The sequence below is a fragment of the Bidens hawaiensis genome, unplaced genomic scaffold (assembly GCF_021521415.1).
Source record: "Bidens hawaiensis isolate Kalapana, Puna unplaced genomic scaffold, B.hawaiensis_p1.1 tig00010467_1, whole genome shotgun sequence".
Lineage (NCBI taxonomy): Eukaryota > Viridiplantae > Streptophyta > Magnoliopsida > Asterales > Asteraceae > Bidens > Bidens hawaiensis.
Window position 1 is genome coordinate 380282 of NW_027491799.1, and position 21043 is coordinate 401324.

The 21043-nt window shown below is 35.5% G+C and overlaps 3 protein-coding genes across 4 annotated transcripts in view; 1 reads left to right on the forward strand and 2 right to left on the reverse strand.

Annotated features, from left to right (window-relative positions):
- Positions 1 to 18762, reverse strand: part of LOC143535355 (leucine--tRNA ligase, cytoplasmic-like) — a 129453-nt gene extending 110691 nt beyond the window's left edge. Inside the window, exons 1-6 of one of the 2 annotated variants that reach the window (XM_077029634.1) lie at positions 18736 to 18762; positions 16489 to 17743; positions 14327 to 15837; positions 13035 to 13549; positions 12856 to 12923; positions 12583 to 12627 (exon numbers count right to left, since the gene is read on the reverse strand). In XM_077029634.1, the coding sequence (XP_076885749.1) occupies positions 12913 to 12923; positions 13035 to 13549; positions 14327 to 15837; positions 16489 to 17721 (3270 nt within the window). In that variant the 5' untranslated portion in view covers positions 17722 to 17743; positions 18736 to 18762 and the 3' untranslated portion in view covers positions 12583 to 12627; positions 12856 to 12912. Of the gene's footprint in view, positions 1 to 12284; positions 12628 to 12855; positions 12924 to 13034; positions 13550 to 14326; positions 15838 to 16488; positions 17744 to 18735 lie in introns of those variants that run through there. The other variant, XM_077029633.1, reaches the window with a different exon arrangement.
- On the forward strand, positions 3506 to 5221 carry LOC143535379 (uncharacterized). The gene has a single exon (XM_077029651.1). It carries the CDS (start codon positions 3506 to 3508, stop codon positions 5219 to 5221), a length of 1716 nt encoding a protein of 571 aa, XP_076885766.1.
- Positions 6399 to 9511, reverse strand: LOC143535333 (PHD finger protein ALFIN-LIKE 4-like). The gene is made up of 5 exons (XM_077029615.1): positions 9414 to 9511; positions 9301 to 9333; positions 7059 to 7287; positions 6847 to 6979; positions 6399 to 6776 (listed from the first exon to the last, which is right to left on the reverse strand). The coding sequence occupies exons 1-5, from the start codon at positions 9505 to 9507 to the stop codon at positions 6528 to 6530; spliced, it is 738 nt and encodes a 245-aa protein (XP_076885730.1). The 5' UTR covers positions 9508 to 9511; the 3' UTR covers positions 6399 to 6527.
- Positions 18763 to 21043: the final 2281 nt, after the last annotated feature.

Sequence of the window (21043 nt, forward strand, 5' to 3'; positions counted from 1 at the left end):
ATTTATTTATTTTTTTATTTGAAGGGCAAAGAGAATGTATGAAATCTTCCTTGGAAATATCTTTAATAAAAACCAATTTGTTCCCTGTTGGAGATCTAAACCAATCACGTGTGAAAAGAACATCTAATAATTGACCCCAAGATCCTTAAAACCAGTGTATTCATAACTAGTACCCTCATCAAATCTGACATTGGTTTTAAAACCCCATATTCGGATAAACTTATAAATTAATGAGTAAATTATAAAATTGACAACGTGGTTTGGTCAGTTTCATCCAAAAGTTTTCTTTTCATTAGGACCCTTAAGGTTTTACGAGTTTTGTCATTTCTATCTAAATCGCTAATCCCGTCTATGGAGAATGTCAATAAAATATGTACCTAAAATTAATATATGAATCATGAAATGGGGTTTTTGAAATTGGGTAAAATAGATTAATAAAAAATATGGGATTCTAATCCAGTCAGTTGGGCGATATGGCGGCTAGCCCAAATGAAGACAGTTCAAAAATATTCACTTTGACTGGTTGTGTAAGTGATATTTGGTCCAACAAGCTGACATAGCGGTATTGAGAACATTGCTAAAACACAATAGCAGACGCGGTTAGAGCTGAACCTTGAACCCATATGTCATCTGAAAGTTTTTATAGTTGCGTATGCAAGAGTTTTAGTTCATACAAAAGTTACTTTTGCTTGTTTTGTATATAAACCGTTTAATCTTATTTTCAAGTTATCGAAGTTAAATCAGAAAATTTCCTCAATTGTTTTTTTCTTACAATTTACGTGGTATTAGAGAATAGAGATTGATAAAATGAGAACGGTGAAAGTATCGACGCGCAAAACCTTTGCTTTCTTTCTCTTGTTACACACTTACACCTTATCCAGCTAAAACCATCAAATGAGAGGGATTGATATGGACATGATTCATGAATCAACGGACGTTGATTTTTTGACTGGCAAATTTGTGGTAGTTAAAATTTAATATTATTATTCTAAAAATAATATTTAAGTGGGTAAATTACTAAATATATACCGTGGTTTTCTGCCACCCTGGCTTAAGAAAAATGGCAGCCGCCTTCAGATTCATCTGCTGAAACAATGACCTTTTAATATTTTAATACATAAATTCTTAATTCTTCACCTGGTTTTTTATGAGTCAAATAATTATTTTTTAAAACAAGTTCATACCTGCTATAATAATAATCTAAAAAAAAACTGATTATTTAAGGGTAAAGTGAAATTACGCTTTAAATCATACAATCATCACTTTTAACTATATTTAAAATTTTAAATCCTAATTTTAAGCTACTTAAGTTTTATTTCTATTAAATACATGTTTTGTACCATAAATAATTTGAATGGTAATGATGATGCTTGGTTGTAAATGACCAAGGAATCACGGTACGCGGGGATCCATCTGTACACAAAACCGTATTACTCGATACACGCCATTGTCTTTTTGTTTTTAAATTTTAATATGGGTCAACAAATTCATCCCCCACAATTTGTTTTATTAACTATTTCACAACCTATAAACACGCGTATATACATATATTCACAAGTTGCTTTTAGTTTAATTATTATATTAATTGAGTTTTATAAGTTTTAGGTTATAACCATAAAAAAATAGGGCGTGTTTGCTAAACAAATCGTATGTTTTTTAAGAAAGAAACTTGCGTGAGAATGACGATTGCAACAACGTTAAATTATAAACGAGGACTTTATTTTTTACTTTCAATTCATAGTATTCATATATTCATACGAAGTGACCAAGTTAGGGGTGTTCTTCGGGTTAGTTTTTCTGGTTTCGGGTTTTTCGGGTCAGGTTATTCGTGTTTCGATGTTCAAATTTTAGACCCGAAACCCAACCCAAATCTCTCATGGTTTTTTCAGGTTGGGTTAATCGAGTTTTGAGTATCCTAAAAAACAAACAAACAAAGATTAAAAAAAAAACTACAACACTAAAACAAAAGCTAACATGTTTTTCTCACTCGTAATGTAAATAACAAATAAGAAAACAAAAATAACATGGTAAAACAAACTAAAAAAGAATAAAATTTTACAACGTCTAGCCATAATAAACAATACAAATATAATCGTCTTCGATATATCATGATTAGGGTGTTCGATTATAGTTGATTTTAGTCATAAATCAAAAACATTAATAAACAGTAAGTAGTATATCCATAATAGATGGAATGACAACATTCGATATGTGAATGCTATTATTTGGTTTTAAAACAAAAAGTTTATTCGGGTTTTTCAAGTTGACCCGAAATTCAGAATTCGGACCTAAGAACAAACCCCAATTACTTCCGTTCGGATTCGGGTATGTCTTTTCTTGGGTTCGGGTTTGTCGGTTTAGGTTAGTTCGGGTTCGGGTAAAGGTGACACCCAAGACCAAGTGGGATATTTTTGCTTTTTTAACTTTTGGATTCTTCGACAGCACACATCATTGTTATCATGGGCATAAATCTTGTGATATGACTTTAGCATATCTATAGAGTGATTAAGGCAGAAATTATGTGAGAGTATGTACAAGGGATTGAGGTGTACGTATTTAATTATTTTATACCTACTATATAGTGTTTATTAAAAACATTTATGACGTTTTCTTGTTGCAATTATAAATGCCATCTCTTAAGTACTTGAAGAGGATATTGTAACAAGTACAACTGTGCACCTTTTTACATAACATGGATGTGACACAAGTAACGTCTTATTTGAGTTATTTGTTCTAATCTTCTTTTCAAAATATTCATGTTATAGCTAATGTCATAGGTAACATCCATATTGGCTACTGTAGGTATTATCGTGACAGCTTACTAACCAAACTTATAAAAAATATTTAACTCATATTATAACTTATGAGTCTAGCTGATACAATACTTATTCTAATATGACTGAAACAAAATAAATTTACACTACATTGTTTAATAATCAACACACATGAACATCTAAACAAAACCCTGTTGATTTAGACGCTTATACCCATAATTACAAAGACTCATGAATAACTAAACACCCGTTTACAATAAATAGTTGTAGCCTGTAGGCAAACACTCGTTTACATGACTTCACTAGTAGCGATGTAAATCGTAACAAGTTATTAATCGATGCTTAGGAACCGATAAAGAATTCTCACATAAAAACCAGTTAGAAACCGATACCAGTATTTGCACCTCTACTACTAAATGCGCGTTTACATCATTACATGACCTCAGCAAAACCAAACCTCCTGATATTGACAATGGAGGAAGCATGTATGCAACAGACCAACCTTAAGGTGGTATTTGTTTATATATAACTATAGATACACTCTTAATATTATTATATATATCTTATAAACTTTGTTAACAAATAAAATATTATCACAAGCAACATAACAAGCCGACTAGAACCACTACATAAACATTACTTTTATCAAAAGCTAAAAGCAAAACAACCCAAAAGCTTCCTCTAAACACTTTCTTCCTTTTCATCACCTCTCACCTAAAACAACAAAACTAATGGAAGACAACGACGGTGACCAAACCCCAAGAACACCATTTTGGGTCCAAAGCACCACCAATGTCCGCCGTGTCGACCTCTACCGCCGCCGTGCCTCCTCCATGATCTTCAACTCCGGCGTACTCATCATCCTCTTACTACTATTTGCTATTCTTTCCATAATATTCATCATCCCATCACTCATTTCATTCACTTCCCACTTTTTAAAACCAAACTTGGTTAAAAAGAGTTGGGATTCCATTAATTTGGTGTTGGTTTTATTCGCTTTGGCATTCGGGTTTTTGAGTAGAAATATTAATAATAATAATAATGAAGATAGTAAGTCATTTAATCGGAGTAGATCCGATTTGTCAAATGGAGCTCCGGTGGTGTCAACACCAACCCATTGGTATGATTTCCCGGAGCAACCGGTTACCGGGTTAAGAAGACATCGGAGCACCAGCTCTTACCCGGATCTCCGGCAGCTATCGCCGCAGTGGAACCACCGTGTGGAGTCACCTTATCGGTTTTCCGATGATACCCATTTCAACTATGACCGATATTATTTCCGAGAACACAATACGGTGGTGGATCTTAATAATAATAATAAACAAGATTCATATGCGCCGCCGTCACAGCCGCCGGTGATTGCAGAAATTGAATCTACTCGGCCGCCACAGCCGCCGTCGGAGCCGAAACCGGAGTTAATCAGAACTTATTATGCTGTTTCTAGTGCTGAAGAACAGAAAGACGTTAACTTGGAGTTGAATGAAGCCTTACCGGAAGTGAAAAATAAATCGCCGGAAAATCAAGATTCCGAGCAGAGAACAGAAATTGGGGTGAGAAAAAGAGGGAAAAAAGAACGAAGAAGAGCAAGAAGCTCAGAACCCAGAAAAATGGTGTCGGAAATTAACGATTTTGTGCCGGAACCGTTATCTCCGCCGGAGATCTCGCCGGAATTTCAAGACTCCGACCAACAATCCGGTAAAACTTACCGGAAAAGAACCGGCTCCAATGCTAAAGAGTTTTTCACAAGTTTTTATCTTAAAAAGAAGAAAAGAAGACAAAGACAAAGAAGTTTAGACAATTTAGACATTCTTTTACACCATTCTCAACCTCCGGTGAAAACTAACCTCCCGCCGCCGCCTCCGCCGCCACCACTACCACCACCACAATCAATCCTCAACAACCTATTCCCATCCAGAAAAGAAAGACGGAAAAAAACTTCATCATCATCCACACCTCCGGTGCATCCGCCGCCGCCCACGGCGGCGCGTGTGACGGCGCGTGCACCAAACCCCACCGTGTCCCGAGTGTCACCTTTTGTCACAGACAAGCCTAAAGCGCCAGTAAAGATGAAGTTTTTTAACAGCATTGATGACAGCTCAGACGGCGGCGAATCTCCGATGAGAGGGATACCGCCGCCGCCGCCGATGCCGCCGTTTAAGATGCCGGATTGGAAGTTTGCTGTGGAAGGTGATTACGTTAGAGTTCAGGGCACATTGAGCTCCGGCAGCTTGTCACCGGACGGCGATGAAGCGCAGTCGCCGTCGTCCGCCGTGGCGTCGCCGGTGTTTTGTCCGAGCCCGGATGTGAATACAAAAGCTGATAAGTTTATTGAAAGGTTTCGGGCCGGGTTAAAGATTGAAAGAATTAATTCGTTTAATCAAAATCAAAATAGAATGTCCAATCTTGGGCCGGGTCCAGGCCCAAGTGGAAGCCAGTATCGGTTATAAATATTTTTTTTATATATTTATTTGTTTATTATTTGTAATTTGGGTTGCTATTACTTATTATTATTTTGCTAAAACATGGGTAGCGTGGGTATTGAGTTGACAGTTAAGATTTTGGTGGTATTGAGTTTTGGGAGGTGAGGAGCATGTGATTTCTGTTTTGTTTCAATCTTTTTGGGGTTGTTTTTAGCTGTCTTAACTCTTTTAAGATTGAAAGAGACTAATAATAGAATTATTATTATTTTTTTATAATTTTTGTTAAAGAGTGAATTAAATGAATCGCTTTCATGTTATGCAAATTTTGTGTCTCGCGCCCACAAGTATTGAAAATTAGGCATATTTCAGTGTCACGCTTTTGATCAAATGCACCATCTAGTTTTAACGCTTTTGATCAAATGCACCACCTAGGTTGAACGCTATACTTACAAGATCTCTCTCACTCCGTCCTTGAGACTACTTTATGCCTGTATAAGTAAAAAAATTGCCACAAGGGACCTTTCAACATCTCACTCCGTCCCAAACCATCCTTGTCAGAAACGCAAACCAAAGGATGGTAGGCAATTACCATATACTCACGACTTTTATGTATACCTCTTACTCTCTTAGCTTGTTAAAGAATGCATGTAGAGGTTTTCAAGTGCATTTTATTTACCATTCTAATTGTTATATGGTCTTATGTTTTTAACAAATTGAAATTTCCAAACTATGTAAGTTTCATTATGGCATCATTTTAAAACACAAGTTCATGCTTTGTGACGTCAAAATATATATAGCATCACCAAATATCAATAAAAAAAACTTTTCATTTTTCACATAATAAAGCTACTGCAAAATAAAATATTACTAAATAAGGTTAAAATAAATATAAATTATCAGGGTATATTAATTTGCGACACCGAGCTCCCCTTGTTGAGAAAAGTGTATCCTTTAGACTTTGCATACATGATTGAGTGTTTAAAAGAAGGTGCCTTTAAGATAAAAACATATGTGCTCCTTTAATCATTTTTTTCCGGGTTGCACTCAACTGCGAATTTGAAGACTTGGAAAAACTATACTCTTTTGGTATGACAACGTTGAAGAGACGATAAACGTTAATAATGCAATTGCGTTTGTTAGTTAACGCACCAACAAAAATGTAGTAAAATATGAAATACTTCAGTTGAATCAAACAAACGAGATCTGCTCACTAATTATACACTAACCGATATCAAATTCACGCATAAACAGACTTAACCAACCAACATCAGTTTTCACAAACCAGTTATAACTTAAAAGTAAACAACACGATACTATATCAACGCAGTGATCATCAAGGCCGAGCTCTCTTATTGCTGCAAGACGGACACTTGTACTGCTTAATATGCTCTGCTCTTGCCGGTGTGATTTTAACACATTTGCCATGAAACCACTTCTCACAAATATCACAACATATCCAGAATTCATTCGATGCATAATTCTCCCCACACGACCCACATAATGTTTCACCATGCTCATCATCATCTTCTTCACCTTCATCTTCATCTTCGTCATCTAAGCCTTCTTCTTCTGGCGGTGGTGGCTACACGGAAAATGAAATTGTAATTATTAATGAGAAAACATAAAATGGGATAAGTCGACCGGTGTAATACCTTTGAGTTTGATTTGGATTTGGTGGTGCTGTGATTGGAAACTGATGATTTGTCCTTTGGGTTGTTCTTTGTACTACCGTTTACAATTTCGTATATTGTTGGGAGGTCGTTTATCATATTGAAAAGTCGTTTCCTGCAACATGGAATGAAAAAGACGGTCTTTTATCTTAATAAATGGGATTGGTTTGAATTAAAACTTGTAATTTAATTACCTGTCTGATTTGTCAAAACCGAATCGAGCACCAAAATAGAAGGAGACAGTAAGCAGCCAAGCATCACTATGAACAGCAACTAAAGATAACCAGTCTTTTTCTTGCATTCCGTCTCTTGCAAAATTGATTCCAAGTGCGGGTTCTGGCAGTTCGGGAGGCACCTCTTCAGCAGGCAAATTCACTTCCCAATGCTCATTTGGAAACCCATACAGACACAAATTCTCCTTTTCTGTGCATACTCTTTTCATGTTAGTAGTAAAACAAACATTAAGAGAGATCTAGAACAGTAAAACACGGATGCATGCTAATACGGTAACACCTATACAGTTAATGCGGAAAAATATCGGATATCGGTCAAGGGCCGGTATTTGAGATATCGGTTATTGCGAAGGGATATCGGTAATTTTAATATCATGCAGAATTTATATATATATAGCAATTTAACACCAACAATTCAGTATACTCTGCTACCATTAACAAATTAGCCTTTTGCAACTTACAAAACACATTGTAGCAAGTAGGAATGGTTAAGACTTATAACACTAATATTAAACACTAAAACTTGACAATTAAGACTTAGAAAACTGATATCGGGAAAATCAATGATGTATCGGTCGGTCAAGTATTGGTCAATACCGCTGATATTATCAGTACTGATATTCAGCTAGATATCCACCAACTGCTGAAGCACCGATATTGACTGCATAGGCTAATACATGTGCACCGGCTAAGCGATATTAATGCTTTTTTCCATATAAAATATTAATAGGAAGTAAACCTAAGTTTGTTAAGTGGATAATGGCAATCATGTACAAACAAATATAGCAGTGAATGCTCAGCCATTATGAGTGGTTGTTCTCACAGTTTAATTCCTTTTACTTCAAAACTTAACAATAAAACCATAAAATGCAGGTTTTCCTTTTGCATAATAATTCCCAAAGATTATGTTTTGAGTGCAAATACTATAAACAGTAAAAGAACATATAGTTAATAAACTAAACAAACACGGATGTGAGCTTTGAAGTCGAGAATGGTTTTAGACGAAGATGCAACGGATAAAATTTGGTGTAAAGGAAGATTCGGTCATAGGATAATATGTTTAATGTGAATAAAACATCATAAAAAGTCACAAAAGTAGGAAACCGTTAAATCACAGCTAAATAAAAACCTATAATGCTTACCATATGCCACAGGTATAGACTACAATGCCCTAAGGCGTGACAATTAATCACTGCCCTAACACATATGACAACTAATCACTACAGGTAAGCATGCAATAACAGGCATCAAAGCAAAGAATCAAGATGGGCAAAAACTGAAGCAGAAACGCACCATATGAAATTAGATAAAAGAAGTATGCATCTAGAAAATTTCTATCATAACACTTATATATATATTTTTTATCATATTTTAGTAGTGTACTAGGAGATAATTACGTGTTTGAAAAACTTTATTCTTTCGGTATTTCTTTTTTATTTACTAAAAAGAAAAGAGCATATATTTTACTTCAGAAAACAAAAGAGCATATTTTTTGGTTTCATCGCGCCTGAAGCTGTGGAGTTACTTACCTGTGTTCAATGGGCCATGCATAGTAATGTTATGACTCCAAGATCAGTAAATGTAGTTTTTAAAAGATTAGGTTTTGCATTTCAAAAAAAGGTAGCTGTGCAGCTTGTTGCCCGCTTGCCTCCTGTTTCGATATAATCAAAAACTTTTAACTTTAAACCTAATTAAACATCTTACAAGCATACATCGCAACACTCATTCAAAACTATGAATCTATCGAAACCGGGTTATTGAAACCATCTCCCTTAAAAGAAAAAAGTCTATGGAAGCCATCAAACTTACAAACACTCTAACTGCTTCCTCTGAGCTATGACTTGACGCTAGTTACTGTCGATTATGCAGTAATTAACCTTAAACTTAACCTAACTTAAGAACATTCGCGATTATGCTAAAAAAACGTATATAACAAGAATACTAAAATATCAAAATAGAGTATATCTGTCTGAAAAGGCAAATAACCTAAAGCTTATCACTAATTCATACATCTAAGCTGTAAATCCCCAATAACACATAAAAGTTACAAACCAGCAACACATAAGGCACCAATAATTCAGATACTTGATCAAGTTAATAAAACAATTCACATCAACATTAGCCTTAAAAACTATAATAATTAAACAATTTCAATAATGCATGAAATTAGACATGCAGAAAGAAAGAAAGAAAGAACCCTAACCAGGATCACACTGCTGGAAAAACTCTTCAACATCTGCAACAAACAAACAAAATAACAAAATTCAAAACCCTAATTAATAAAACATTATTATGAAAAGGAGTAAGTGAAGTTACCGGTGGTGAGAGCTTTGATAAGTCCGGCGCGGCGGCCTTTGAAATCCCTAAAGACTTGTTCAACTGTGCGAGGATTGTAGTTTGCTCCGTCCATAATTAATTAAGTGAACACAGAGTTGGAGGAGAAACGACACGTATGACTCAAGGGGCGGATTTGAATCAGCAGGGCTTTGGTTTGGTTTGGTTTGGTTTGTTTATTTAACTATATTTAATTTCTCCCTCACGAGTCCGACAAACCAAACCTATCTTACAAGATGGAGTATCTAAATTTACTTTTTTTTTTAAAATTTTTTTAAAATGGCTCTAAATTTTTCTTCCTACGTTGAATAACTTGACAATAATTTTATCGTTTCGCATTAGTTATAATAATTTTTTTTTAACTATGCTAAATTATCACTAATCTTATAACAATAATTGCCGTATTAATTGTTTATTGGATTACATCGAAACAGAAGGCAAGCGGGTAATAATCTCTAACTCAAAAGTCAACTCAACTCAAACCAATGATCTTGTAATTCGATTGATTGGCTAGAGCAAGACACCAAAAGGCTGTAGTTTAAATGGGGATGTCTTGTGTTCAAGTCTTTATTAAGAGAAAAGAAAAAATAAAAATAGAGGTTTCAAGTTGAACTAGAGAGTTTTCTCATCTATAGGTGAGTTTCCTCCTAAGGATGAAATGGAGATGATTGGGGATGTTAAAGGTCTGTCAATGATCCGAATTAGCCGTTAAAAAAAGAGAAGAAAGTCTCGGCTCAAAAGGTTCTCTCATTCGCCCTTTTTTTCTCATTGGACCCCGTAAAAAGATTGTCTAACTGATTTTTTATGGATTTTGATCCGAACGATGATACATGTAGACTGATGTAAAACTTACCCCCAACAGTGCTTCAATTCGGGTGTTTAAACTTTCAACTAACAAAAAATTAAGTTGTTTGGAGCATTGTTTTGAGATAAGTTTTACAATAATCGATTCGTATCCTCTTTTTGATCAAAAGCTCAAAAACATCAGTTTGAAATTTGAACAAAACTTAAGGAGTTAAGTATTTTTTTAACGGGATCCAATGAGAAAATAGGGCAGAAGGTGGGACTGGTGGCAATAATTTTTTAAAGTATGATTGCTATCGGCCAACTATAAATACGCGAGAAAATCACAATCCAATTTTTTTATAATAATTATCTAAAGTAAATTTTGAAGCACAAATCTACCTTACTCATAAATCATAATCCTACAATACTTCAAATTAATATACTTCATGCTCGCATTAAAACCGAGATCTATCATCTAAAAGACAAATGTCTCTACTAAGTGAACTAGTCATATATTGACAAGAGCACCCGCAATAGGGTGCAATGGTTGAGGGGTGGCTGATGTGCCTTGCATATGACTTAACTTAATGAACAAATTTTAATGTTCGTCATTCGAAAGGGCAAAACCGGTTACAAAATATAAACATAAAGGATGTGTTTCTAATTTCTTTATTTAAAGGACGAAAAGCGAATTTTTCAATATAGACAAAGGATGAAAAGTGCAATTTACTCTATTTATACTCTATTTACTAAATAAAGATGGTTCATAATTATGTAGCCCGGCACGCCATTTTGAATTATAACAGCGGTAAGTGATTATACAACATGGTACATGATACACAATTACAAAACATATGGTACATGATAAAAAAGTGGTATCTGATTATTACAACCATGTACACAATAATTATATATGGTGGTCTATGCAACCAATGTTTTAAAAACCGGTATGTACTGGCCGGTTGAACCGGTTTTACCGGATTTTGGTAAGGTAACCGGTATTTAGAGTTGGTATTTTTGGGCAATTTGTTATAACTTCGTATTGTTGGTTTTTTAAAAATGCCGGTTTAAACCGGCAAACCGGTTATAAAACCAAGAGATTTTTTTATATTTTTTGGTGGCCCACATTTTTTGAAAATCACTTTTAACGTAACAAATAAAAATGAAACGAGTAAACACGGTAAAAGATGATTTGCTAATCAACTAATTTTGTATCTTGCAAATCAAAGGCTGGTTTCTTTACATATTTTTTAACTGATTAAGTTTGTATAAAAAAATACCTCTAATTTGACTCGATAATTGTTCATTTGTGATGTATGATTAATGTGTGATGCTTATTAACGTACTTTTGGGTTATATATGGAATTACATGTTAAACTATTCAACCTGGTATGTGTAAAATACCGTTTTTTAAAACATTGTATGCAACTATGTCCGTCGCATTTTGATGACTTCCCATATTGGAGTTTAGCGGAGAACCTCAAATTCAAGAGAATATTTTAAGGAAAAATGGAAAGAGAACTATTTGAAATAAACATCACTAGCCTTCTGACTCAATGACATGGAGGTGATGGTTAAGGCTTGGGATCATAAGGTCTCATGTTCAAAACCTAACTCAAGGGGGTTTTCTCACAGTGGTAGGTTTCCTCCTTGATGGTGTTCTTGAGTGAGTCAGACCTGGAACGTCAAAATCAGTATGGACGGTTGACAACTTGACATCACGTCTCAAGAAGGCTCCCTCAGGTATTGGCGGTGGATCCAAACACTATTCAAAAAATATTTTGAAATAACAAACAAATCATAGACGGGAGAAAAAAAAACAAGGTCTTAAAGTTCAAAGAGAATTATAAAAGCATATTTCTCACTAAAAACTACTGATGTGTAGTATATTTAACTTATGCCCTAAATACATGTGTGCAGCGTGCGCATTAATATGTTAATCAGCTAATGCTTTAAACGAAACTTTGTGTTGGTGTAAGAAGACTAGATATGCATATCAAGACACGCGAGCATTGACTGTTTGACACACAAGTAAACCGACAAACAAACATCAAACCTTGAAAGAACGACTAGTCTGGTCCACACCAGTCTGTCATCACACAATAGAAAAGCATGTTTGTGACTCGTGTTAAAAAGTAAAACAATTGATCACATATATAGTTAACAAAAGCAAAAAAGTTCCAAGTTCTATTAAACATGACCAAAAAAATACAAAATCACTGGCTCATAAGAAAATAACATGTCATTTCAGTTGAATCACTTCCAAAAACGATAAGCATTTCATTGTTCCACCAACTTAATAGAAAAAAAGTGTTTCTTCCCAACGTCCACGCGATGAGAATCAAGTTTGTAAAAAAAGAAAAACCAAATAACTAACTGCATATCATCCTTCATTCTATACCTGTGCTATCTGCACATAGAAAGAACGATAAGTCAACTTTTCCGACCATCAAACATGATTGGCTTAAATAAAAATGCATCCCACTCTCAACGTTTAACTAAACAAAAGCGACAATTCTATATTCTACAAAGAGAGATAAAAGTAAAATAAAATCTTAAAACTGAAATAAAGCAGATGAACATAAGCAAAAGAATAGCACAATTTGCAATAAATAGCAGCAGGCATGTAGGCAATTACCTGAGTCAGCCAGCCAGCCGGCTCAACACTCTTTTCCGTCCTCTTAATCCCAGATCTTCAAGCTAAATCTAAATAGAAACATAAAAAATGAAAAATAAATGGCACTAAATATATATTTAAAAAAAAAACGAAATGCCAATAACATCACAAAAGTGCATACAGTTCACTGATTCACATACCATCCTTAGTCAAAAAGATAGAGGTAGGAGATCCCGGTGATGGTGGAGTTTGTTTTAACAACGAAGCATGTCGGCCAGCCTTAGCAACCGCATGTGAATCAGTAGCTGACAAAATCTCAACATGTTCAAGACCAATCTGTCTTTTAATCAACTCTAAATTTTCTTGAAGAACCTCAATTTCTCCAAATGGCAGCTTTAGATCCAATGCTTGAACGCCAAGTGTCATCACCTCATCTTTCTTAAATCTCAGAAATGGCATACAGAGTTTCTGTGTTTGCTTAAAGTTTCCTTCCTGGCCCACTGCACTCTGCTGCAATGCTTGCATTATCTCCTGGTCTGGTGCAAATTTACGGTTTTGCTCATCAAACTTGTCACGCAAGATGTTCAGACACTCTCGCTTCCATCCATCATATTGTTCATTCACAAATATAAGCCCGATTGTTGGTTTGCTCTGAGTACTAGTTTTGTTGTTACCTTTCTTTGAACCACCAGAAGCCTGCTTCGAAAGAAGCTTCCTGAAAATGATTTATCACCGTATACCAACTTTATAAAACTACGCATCAAGCAGACACAGATGACGAAACACAAGTGTTACATAATATTAGGCTTGTGAACAAACAAACGATCGAACATGAAAAATTAAATGAACAAGATTTTCTTGTTCATGTTTGTTTAAGCCTGTTTGTTAACAGTAAATGAATGGTTTATGAACGTAAACGAACGAACATAACTGAGCTAAAACCAATTAAAAGTAAATGTGAACAATGTGTCGGGCCTAAAAAGTTACTAAAAGTAGACTAAATTGTAATGCGCGTAAAAAAATTAAATACATATTAATGAACAAGACATGTGTTCATGCTTGTTTGTTTAACTAAATAAACAAAAACAAAAAAAATTGTTCATATTCGTTCGTCTTATTAAACAGGCAACAATGTGTTGTGCCTAAAAAGTTAAAAAACTAAACAAAATTGCAAGATTTTATTCTTTTTTATATAAACATGTACATTCTGCCTAATAGATTGTACCTATGGTATTAATATACTTTATTTTCAAGTGGGCCCCAAAGATGTTGACAAGTAACACAAATAATCCAAGGGTATTTTGGTCTATTCATAAAAAGTTTAACATAAATCTGAATGGGTTTGCTGCACTTTAATTCATACAGAAATGAAACTGTTAAGACTAAAGAAGACAAATTTAAAATAATGGACTAAAAGAGTTATTTGGGTCAAACCACATGGACTAAAACCGTTTTTAATTCAAAAATATTATTTAGAGCAACTAAAGTAAACCTGAAATTGGTAATAGACTCCTGCAAGTATCTGTTAGCCTTTTGAAGGGTGAGATCAGGGTTTTCAGCTTCAGGCCATCCAGCTTTAATAACAAACCCGTCTTTCTTTAAAAGTTTCTTCCAAACATATTCAGAATAATGAGGGCAAATTGGGGCAATAAGCCGTGTTTGAATATCCATAAACCGCCACACAAGATCACGGTTCATGCCACTAGAGCCACACGAAAACCTATACTCATCTCTGGCAGCTTGCAAATCATAAAACCCAGATTTAAGAGCTTCACGAAACATGTACTCATTGTAATTCTTCTCAGTCATCTTTATGGCAAAGTTGATCTCATTAGCAAATACACGGTCAGCATAAGTAGAAGGTGGGCCCGTTCTTACGGATGACTCTGCAGCAAGAACCTCCTCCATCCACACTCTCTCCTTCGTGAGACGTAAAATCGCAGCGTTTGCGGTTTCAAACACAAAATTTGCGTCATCCATACCGTCTCCAGCGTCAGCAAGAGAAAATCTAGTGGCATCTGCTGAAAACTCCTCAATTGCTTGTTTCAAAGTTCTGAAATTCCCAGTTGACTTTGACATTTTCTCAGAATTCAACATAATGTGACCGTTACATCTGAACCCACGAGGCCAATGTTCTTTGGGGAAAATTGCAGTGTGGTTATAAATACTAAACGTAAGATGGTTTTGTATTAAATCCTTACCGGACACACGAAGGTCAAGAGGATACCAATACTGAAACTCCTGTTTCATCTTCTTAAGTAGAGTTATATCAATATCTGAAGATTTAGGTTCTGGGTCAGAAAGAAATAAATAATCCCAAACGTCATCGGTAAGCTGTTCGGGTTTTACAGTAGACGTGTCCGCGCCGAATAAATCCCCTTTCTGTAACAGATGACAGACTGTATAATAAGCCATGTAGATAGTGGAATCGGATAAAGATTCCACCAAAAACTGCTCGTCCCATGGTATGCGGGTCCCGAGACCAAAGCTTCTAGAACAAGCCCATTGGTTCAGCCAGCTCAGTGTGTGTTCGAACCCGTGCCGAGTCTCGTCCGAGTATAAGTTCATGCTAGCTAAACACTCCTTTGCCTTTTCTAGCCATGTTTCTTCACCATAAGTTATATACCATTGGTCGGTTAATGCAACGACACACTCGTCACCGGATCGTGACATTACTTTCTTCTCTGGTTCACTGTACACAACAGCTTGGTTAATTTCTAGTAGCTTCTGTTTGATTAGGGTTTTAGCCTCTTGAACACGCATGCCAGCATATTCACCAGCAATCATGGTTCCTTCATAGAAACCGCCTTTGTAGATTACCTTTTTAGCAGCATCGAGTTTTTCTCTCTCGTTTTGGCTATTGATTTTCATGTCGTTGCATATTCTTTCAGCAGATTTGTCACCGAACTCAGGGTGGCTGATGATTGGGATGACCTCAAAGGGTAATACCCACTCGTCTTTTACACCAAATTTAGCCCTAAAAGGAGCTTTTGCTTTCAAATCCTGCAATTCAATAAGTTGATCTTAAAAAAAAATTAATAAAAAAAATTAGTGAACTGTTCTAATTTAATGAAAATAATTTCATGATTTGTAGAGCCAAAAGAATCAATGATTCCAAGTTCAAAAGAATTAACCGATTTAACTGAACCGATATAACCAAACCTAACCAATAACCGATGGGTCGATTTTAAATATTTTTTAAAACGAATTAGTTGGTCGGTTTTGGTTATTCATGATTTCATGTTTCCAGAACTAACAAAACGAAACTGGTCCATGATTTAGTAAAAACATGGTTAACAGGCCCGATCCACTACCTTTGTATGATTTTTTTTAATGCTATGTAATATATACAAATATTAAATGGTAAAACTCAAATTATTGAAGCCTAAATGTCTAATAACAATATATTAAGTGATTAAAAAAATTTTGTCCAAACTTTAAGGCCCAGTTACATGGTTTTGGGCTATTTTAGTCAGTCCCAAACATTTCATGACAGATTCTAGTTCACGGTTGAACGAGTCATAACCAAACCAAATCAACATGTAAACCCGATTAATCAACTGAAAGTTCGGTTACGGTTATGGTTTTGGCCTTTTGGGCCAACACCAACCCATGCACACCCTCCCTAAATTAATAACAAGCAATATATATTACCTGCAACGCCATGTAATCATCAGGTGAGTCACTGGGAACGCTTGTAACAATCCCAGTACCCTTATCAGTAAGAACAGAGAGCATTGGAAGACAGTAAATAATATCATTAAACGAAAGCGGTGACCGACAGGGTAACCCAATAAGATCTTGACCAGTCAACTCAACTAAGCATGTAGCCTTTTCAGGCACCCTGGAAAGATTCTGATAAGCAAGATTCCGAGCCGCACGCTCGGTTAAGATAAAAACTTCAGTTTCATTAATCTCAAACGCCCCATATTTGCCATCTGGCAACACCCATGAATTTGTCTGCCCATACATAGTTTCGGGCCTCAAAGTCGCAGCCGCCAAATAAACTTTCTTACCTTCTAAATGTGCAAATTTTGGCGGGAATGGTGGGACCACCTCCATCTTAATGAGTGTATATTCTTGAGGTATAACACCTTCACCCGATGCCCGATCATGGTCCGCACAAGGTTGACCATCTAAAGGTGAATAAATTGTGTATCTTAAATCTTTAATAATCTTGTCTTTTGATTTCAGCTTCCTCATCTGCCACCTCACAAACTTGTCAAAAAATGGGTTGATGTCGGTTGTGATAAATGACCGCCTCCAGTCAGCACCCAAACCGAAAGCTTTAAGATCTTCAACCGCCAGAGGAGGAAAAAACCGCAACCATTGAACGGGATCTTGAAACGTAGCAATTTCAGCATCGGATAAACCATACCCGCGCATTATCTCCCACTGATAAGTCTCCCGACCTGTCTTTGACGCCACTTTTGACTTTTTCCCCTTAAACTTCTCAGGGTTATTTCCGTCGTTAGGTTTAGATTCGGATTCGGGTTCGGGTTCATTAACCACCTCAGTTTCAACTGACGGGAAAACAGGTGGATTACCAAATTTTTCAATCTCTCTTCTAAGCTTATCAGCAGATGCTTTAATTGGCATTCCAGTACAGTGGAATCCAAAGGGTAAGAGGACGTTAGCGCCCCTCAATCTGTGATAAGCAGCAGCATATTCAAGCTTTGAGAGTGAAAATGCATGACCTAAGTGCAAATACCCGTTCATATATGGAAACGGGAATGTGCCAAAAAACTTTTCGCCTTCTTTCGCAGGTTGATCGTGAGCTTCGGCATTGAAAACGTGACTTTCGTCCCACCAATTTCTTACTTCGTGTTCCATTTCTAGAAGCTGGTCCCGCCTCTTGAAGCTCCTACCGCAGTCAGTATCTGCCATCTCGTTGCTAATGTAACAGAAACTGTAGAATGAAAGATATATTAGAAAGTTTTATAGACAGTTAGACACGATGATCAAAGTAAAATACTACACAGTAAATCAATATAAATTGTGCCAAGATCAGATATACATAAACTAACCCAAAGAAAAGCGGGACAACGGACTTTTACAATAACCTGACAAGGTGAATACAAATCAAATCTGTTGAAAACTAATTGAATCGAGCAACAAAAAGTCACAAACAAACAAGCGCTTCTTAACTCAACTCTAGGTCGACTCTTTGTATATTATTAATTTATTATTGACTGAAAACCACACACAAACCACTTTACAAAGACCCTATTTATAATTTATACTACTACTAAGTCCTAGCCTTGCTAAGCAGCCGCTTAGTGACCCAAACCCCATTCTATAATATTATTTACTCTTTCTATATTATTATTATTATTATTCCTACTTCTTCTCCAAGGCACCTTGACTTGCACCCCAAGTTAAGTTTGAAATCATTTCACATGTGAACCAATTACCTTCAAAATCCAAATAAGCAGTTAATCGACACTCAACTAATAAAGTATTATACAGAAAAACCATACAAAATTATTAGGTGTTGAAATAGAAAACTGAGACAGTATATTAAAAAAAACAGCAACAATTTAACAGGTCTAACATCAGCACCCATCCAGTTACATCAACTATGAAAAATTAGGTCCCCTTTGCATAAATAATGCTTCAACTTTTAGTCAAATTGAACTAAAAAATGATAAAATCATTAAGCAGCTGTAACTTACAATTAAGGATGAAATAAGCTAAATCCATATAATAATTATAGTTGCATACAGCTTCAAATCAAATCAATCAAAACATACTAATATAACAAATTAAAAGCTGTAGTAACATAAAAAACCCTAGAAATTAGAGAATCAAAACTCTGGTGAAATTAATTAAGAACAATGTTATACAGCAAAGCTGAAGTAAAGCAGAGTAAGATGAATAATAATAATAATAATAATCTACCTCCTGCTGCTGCGTGTAATGGATCGGATAAGGCGAATGGGGGGTTGCAGACGAAAACAAAGCTTTAACGCCACACTTGTGTATCGTTCGACCTAGGGTTTTTATAATAAATACAACACAGTTAAAGAGAACACTGAGTTTTACTGTACTGTTTTAGGCGTCATGTTTGCCAAAATTTTATAATACTTAATAATTTTATTTATTTAAAAGTACGGAATGAGTTGGATTAAAAATCACTCCAAACAAAAGTTTGGGTTGTTTTAGAAAGATTGGTGTAGCTTTCTATTGGTCAATCGGCTTGGGCTATTGAAGCCTTAAAGTTTGCTTGCTAGTGTCTAATAAGAGTTTTTGGTTGGTCGTTAAAAAAAAGAGTAAGGTGCTGTCTGTTTTTCAGAGGTAAAATGTCAGAAGACTGCGAAACCACATCTGCCAACATCTGTAGCAGAAGAGGTGGACCAAAACTCTGCAGTCTACAACAAGAAGACTGTTTGTTTTTTAATAACTGCAGACTACCAAAACTATTCTAAATCTAATCTAATCTAATCTCATAAGACATATAACAAGTTAATGTTTGATATATTAGCTAGCATTCACAGTTCAAGTAACTTCAAAGCAATTATCTTTTCCACAAACTAACGCCTAACATAGCAACAATTATCAAGTAAAATCATGAAAATGTTTATAGCATAAAAATAACAATCAAAACACGTATTCATTACCACGAGACAAACAAACACACACTCTGGTTCAATAAGCCCTAACAATCACCAAAATCAATCAAAACATGTATTAACCACTACGAGATAGCATAATCTGGTTCAATAAACCCTAAAATCACCAAACTCAATAATAACAGAACCTACACACCAAACATCAATAGTGACAAAAGGTATGAAATTAAACCTGATATGGGGGAATAGAGGACGGCGGGGTTGCAGCGGTGGGGCGGCACTGGAGCAGTAGAGCGGCAGCGGTGGGGCGGCGGCGCTGGAGCAGTGGAGAGATGGGGTTGCAGCGGTGGGAGAGTTGGGCGGCAGTGGAGCGACAGGTTGATGGTGGGTGAGTTGGGTGGCAGTGGAGAGGATGAGAGGATTAGGGTTTGGGAGTGTCTGATGGAATAAGAAAGATGGAAAGAAATTGGTTAGAAGAGGTGAGAAGTAACAATACCAACACTTCTGGGAGAAGAGGGCGCGCAGACGTTTTTTAATGAAACGTCTTCGGAAAAACAAACACACTGCAGAGCCCAACGTCTGCGCGCCCTCTTCTCAGTGCAGACAAAAGAGGTGGAGAAGTGCTTTCGAGGAAAAACAAACAACACCTAAATGTTGAAATTACAATTTATTTATAATATGATACAAATAAAAAGACACAATAAAGGTAAATAATAACTAATGAATACTACATAAAGATGTTTTTAATTTACACTTTACAAAGTTGAAAAAGTCATTGTAAACAACCCGTCTATATCCAATATTAACAATTTTATGTCGTATCTGCTCGTTATTCTGGGCAATGCAACATACAGTTGTCCATGGGAAAAATATATATCGAAGAAATAAACCAACCCTAGAAAGAAACTGTCATTGACTCTTATTTATTGTCATTGCAAAACATACGACAATTGAGAACCGTCTCATTTGGAATTCAAAAGGAAGTTTTATCAAGAGTCAAAGTAACTCTTATATATAAACATATGTTTTTCAATGTTATCGTCTTATATGACTTCTGTCTTTATAACACAACTACCAAGTGATATTAACCTTGTTCCATTACATAACTCATTTTTCTGATCAAGATTTCGTAGTACATGGACGAGACACCAGGTTCTAATATCAATTAATGATCTGGAACTCTAGAAAAATTTGAGTCCATTGAGAACATCATATGAATATAAGCTCTCGTCAATTTTGTCACTAGGAACATCCGACTTACATATATTATCATACCTCAAGTATACATTTTTTTCTCCAAGAAACCTTGATAGTAAGATATCATAATCTCTTGAACAACTTCGTTCTTTAGTGCTAGTATAGCTATTGGAAAAATTCCTTCTTTTTATAAATTTAAAGTATTGAATATAAGCAACTTCTATTAATTCAAAAGTAGGGTCAATAGAATCTGTAATAAGATCATGAGGAATATCTATTAACACTTCATTGTCATTTGAACCACCAATTTTTCCTTTTATCAATATTCAAAAGTCATTCAACAAACAATTTAGTTTCTTCCATATTTGAGTCTTTGTCGTCTATGCTTAACCTCATATTTTTTTGTAAGTTTAAAGACTTCACAATTTTTCATATATAGA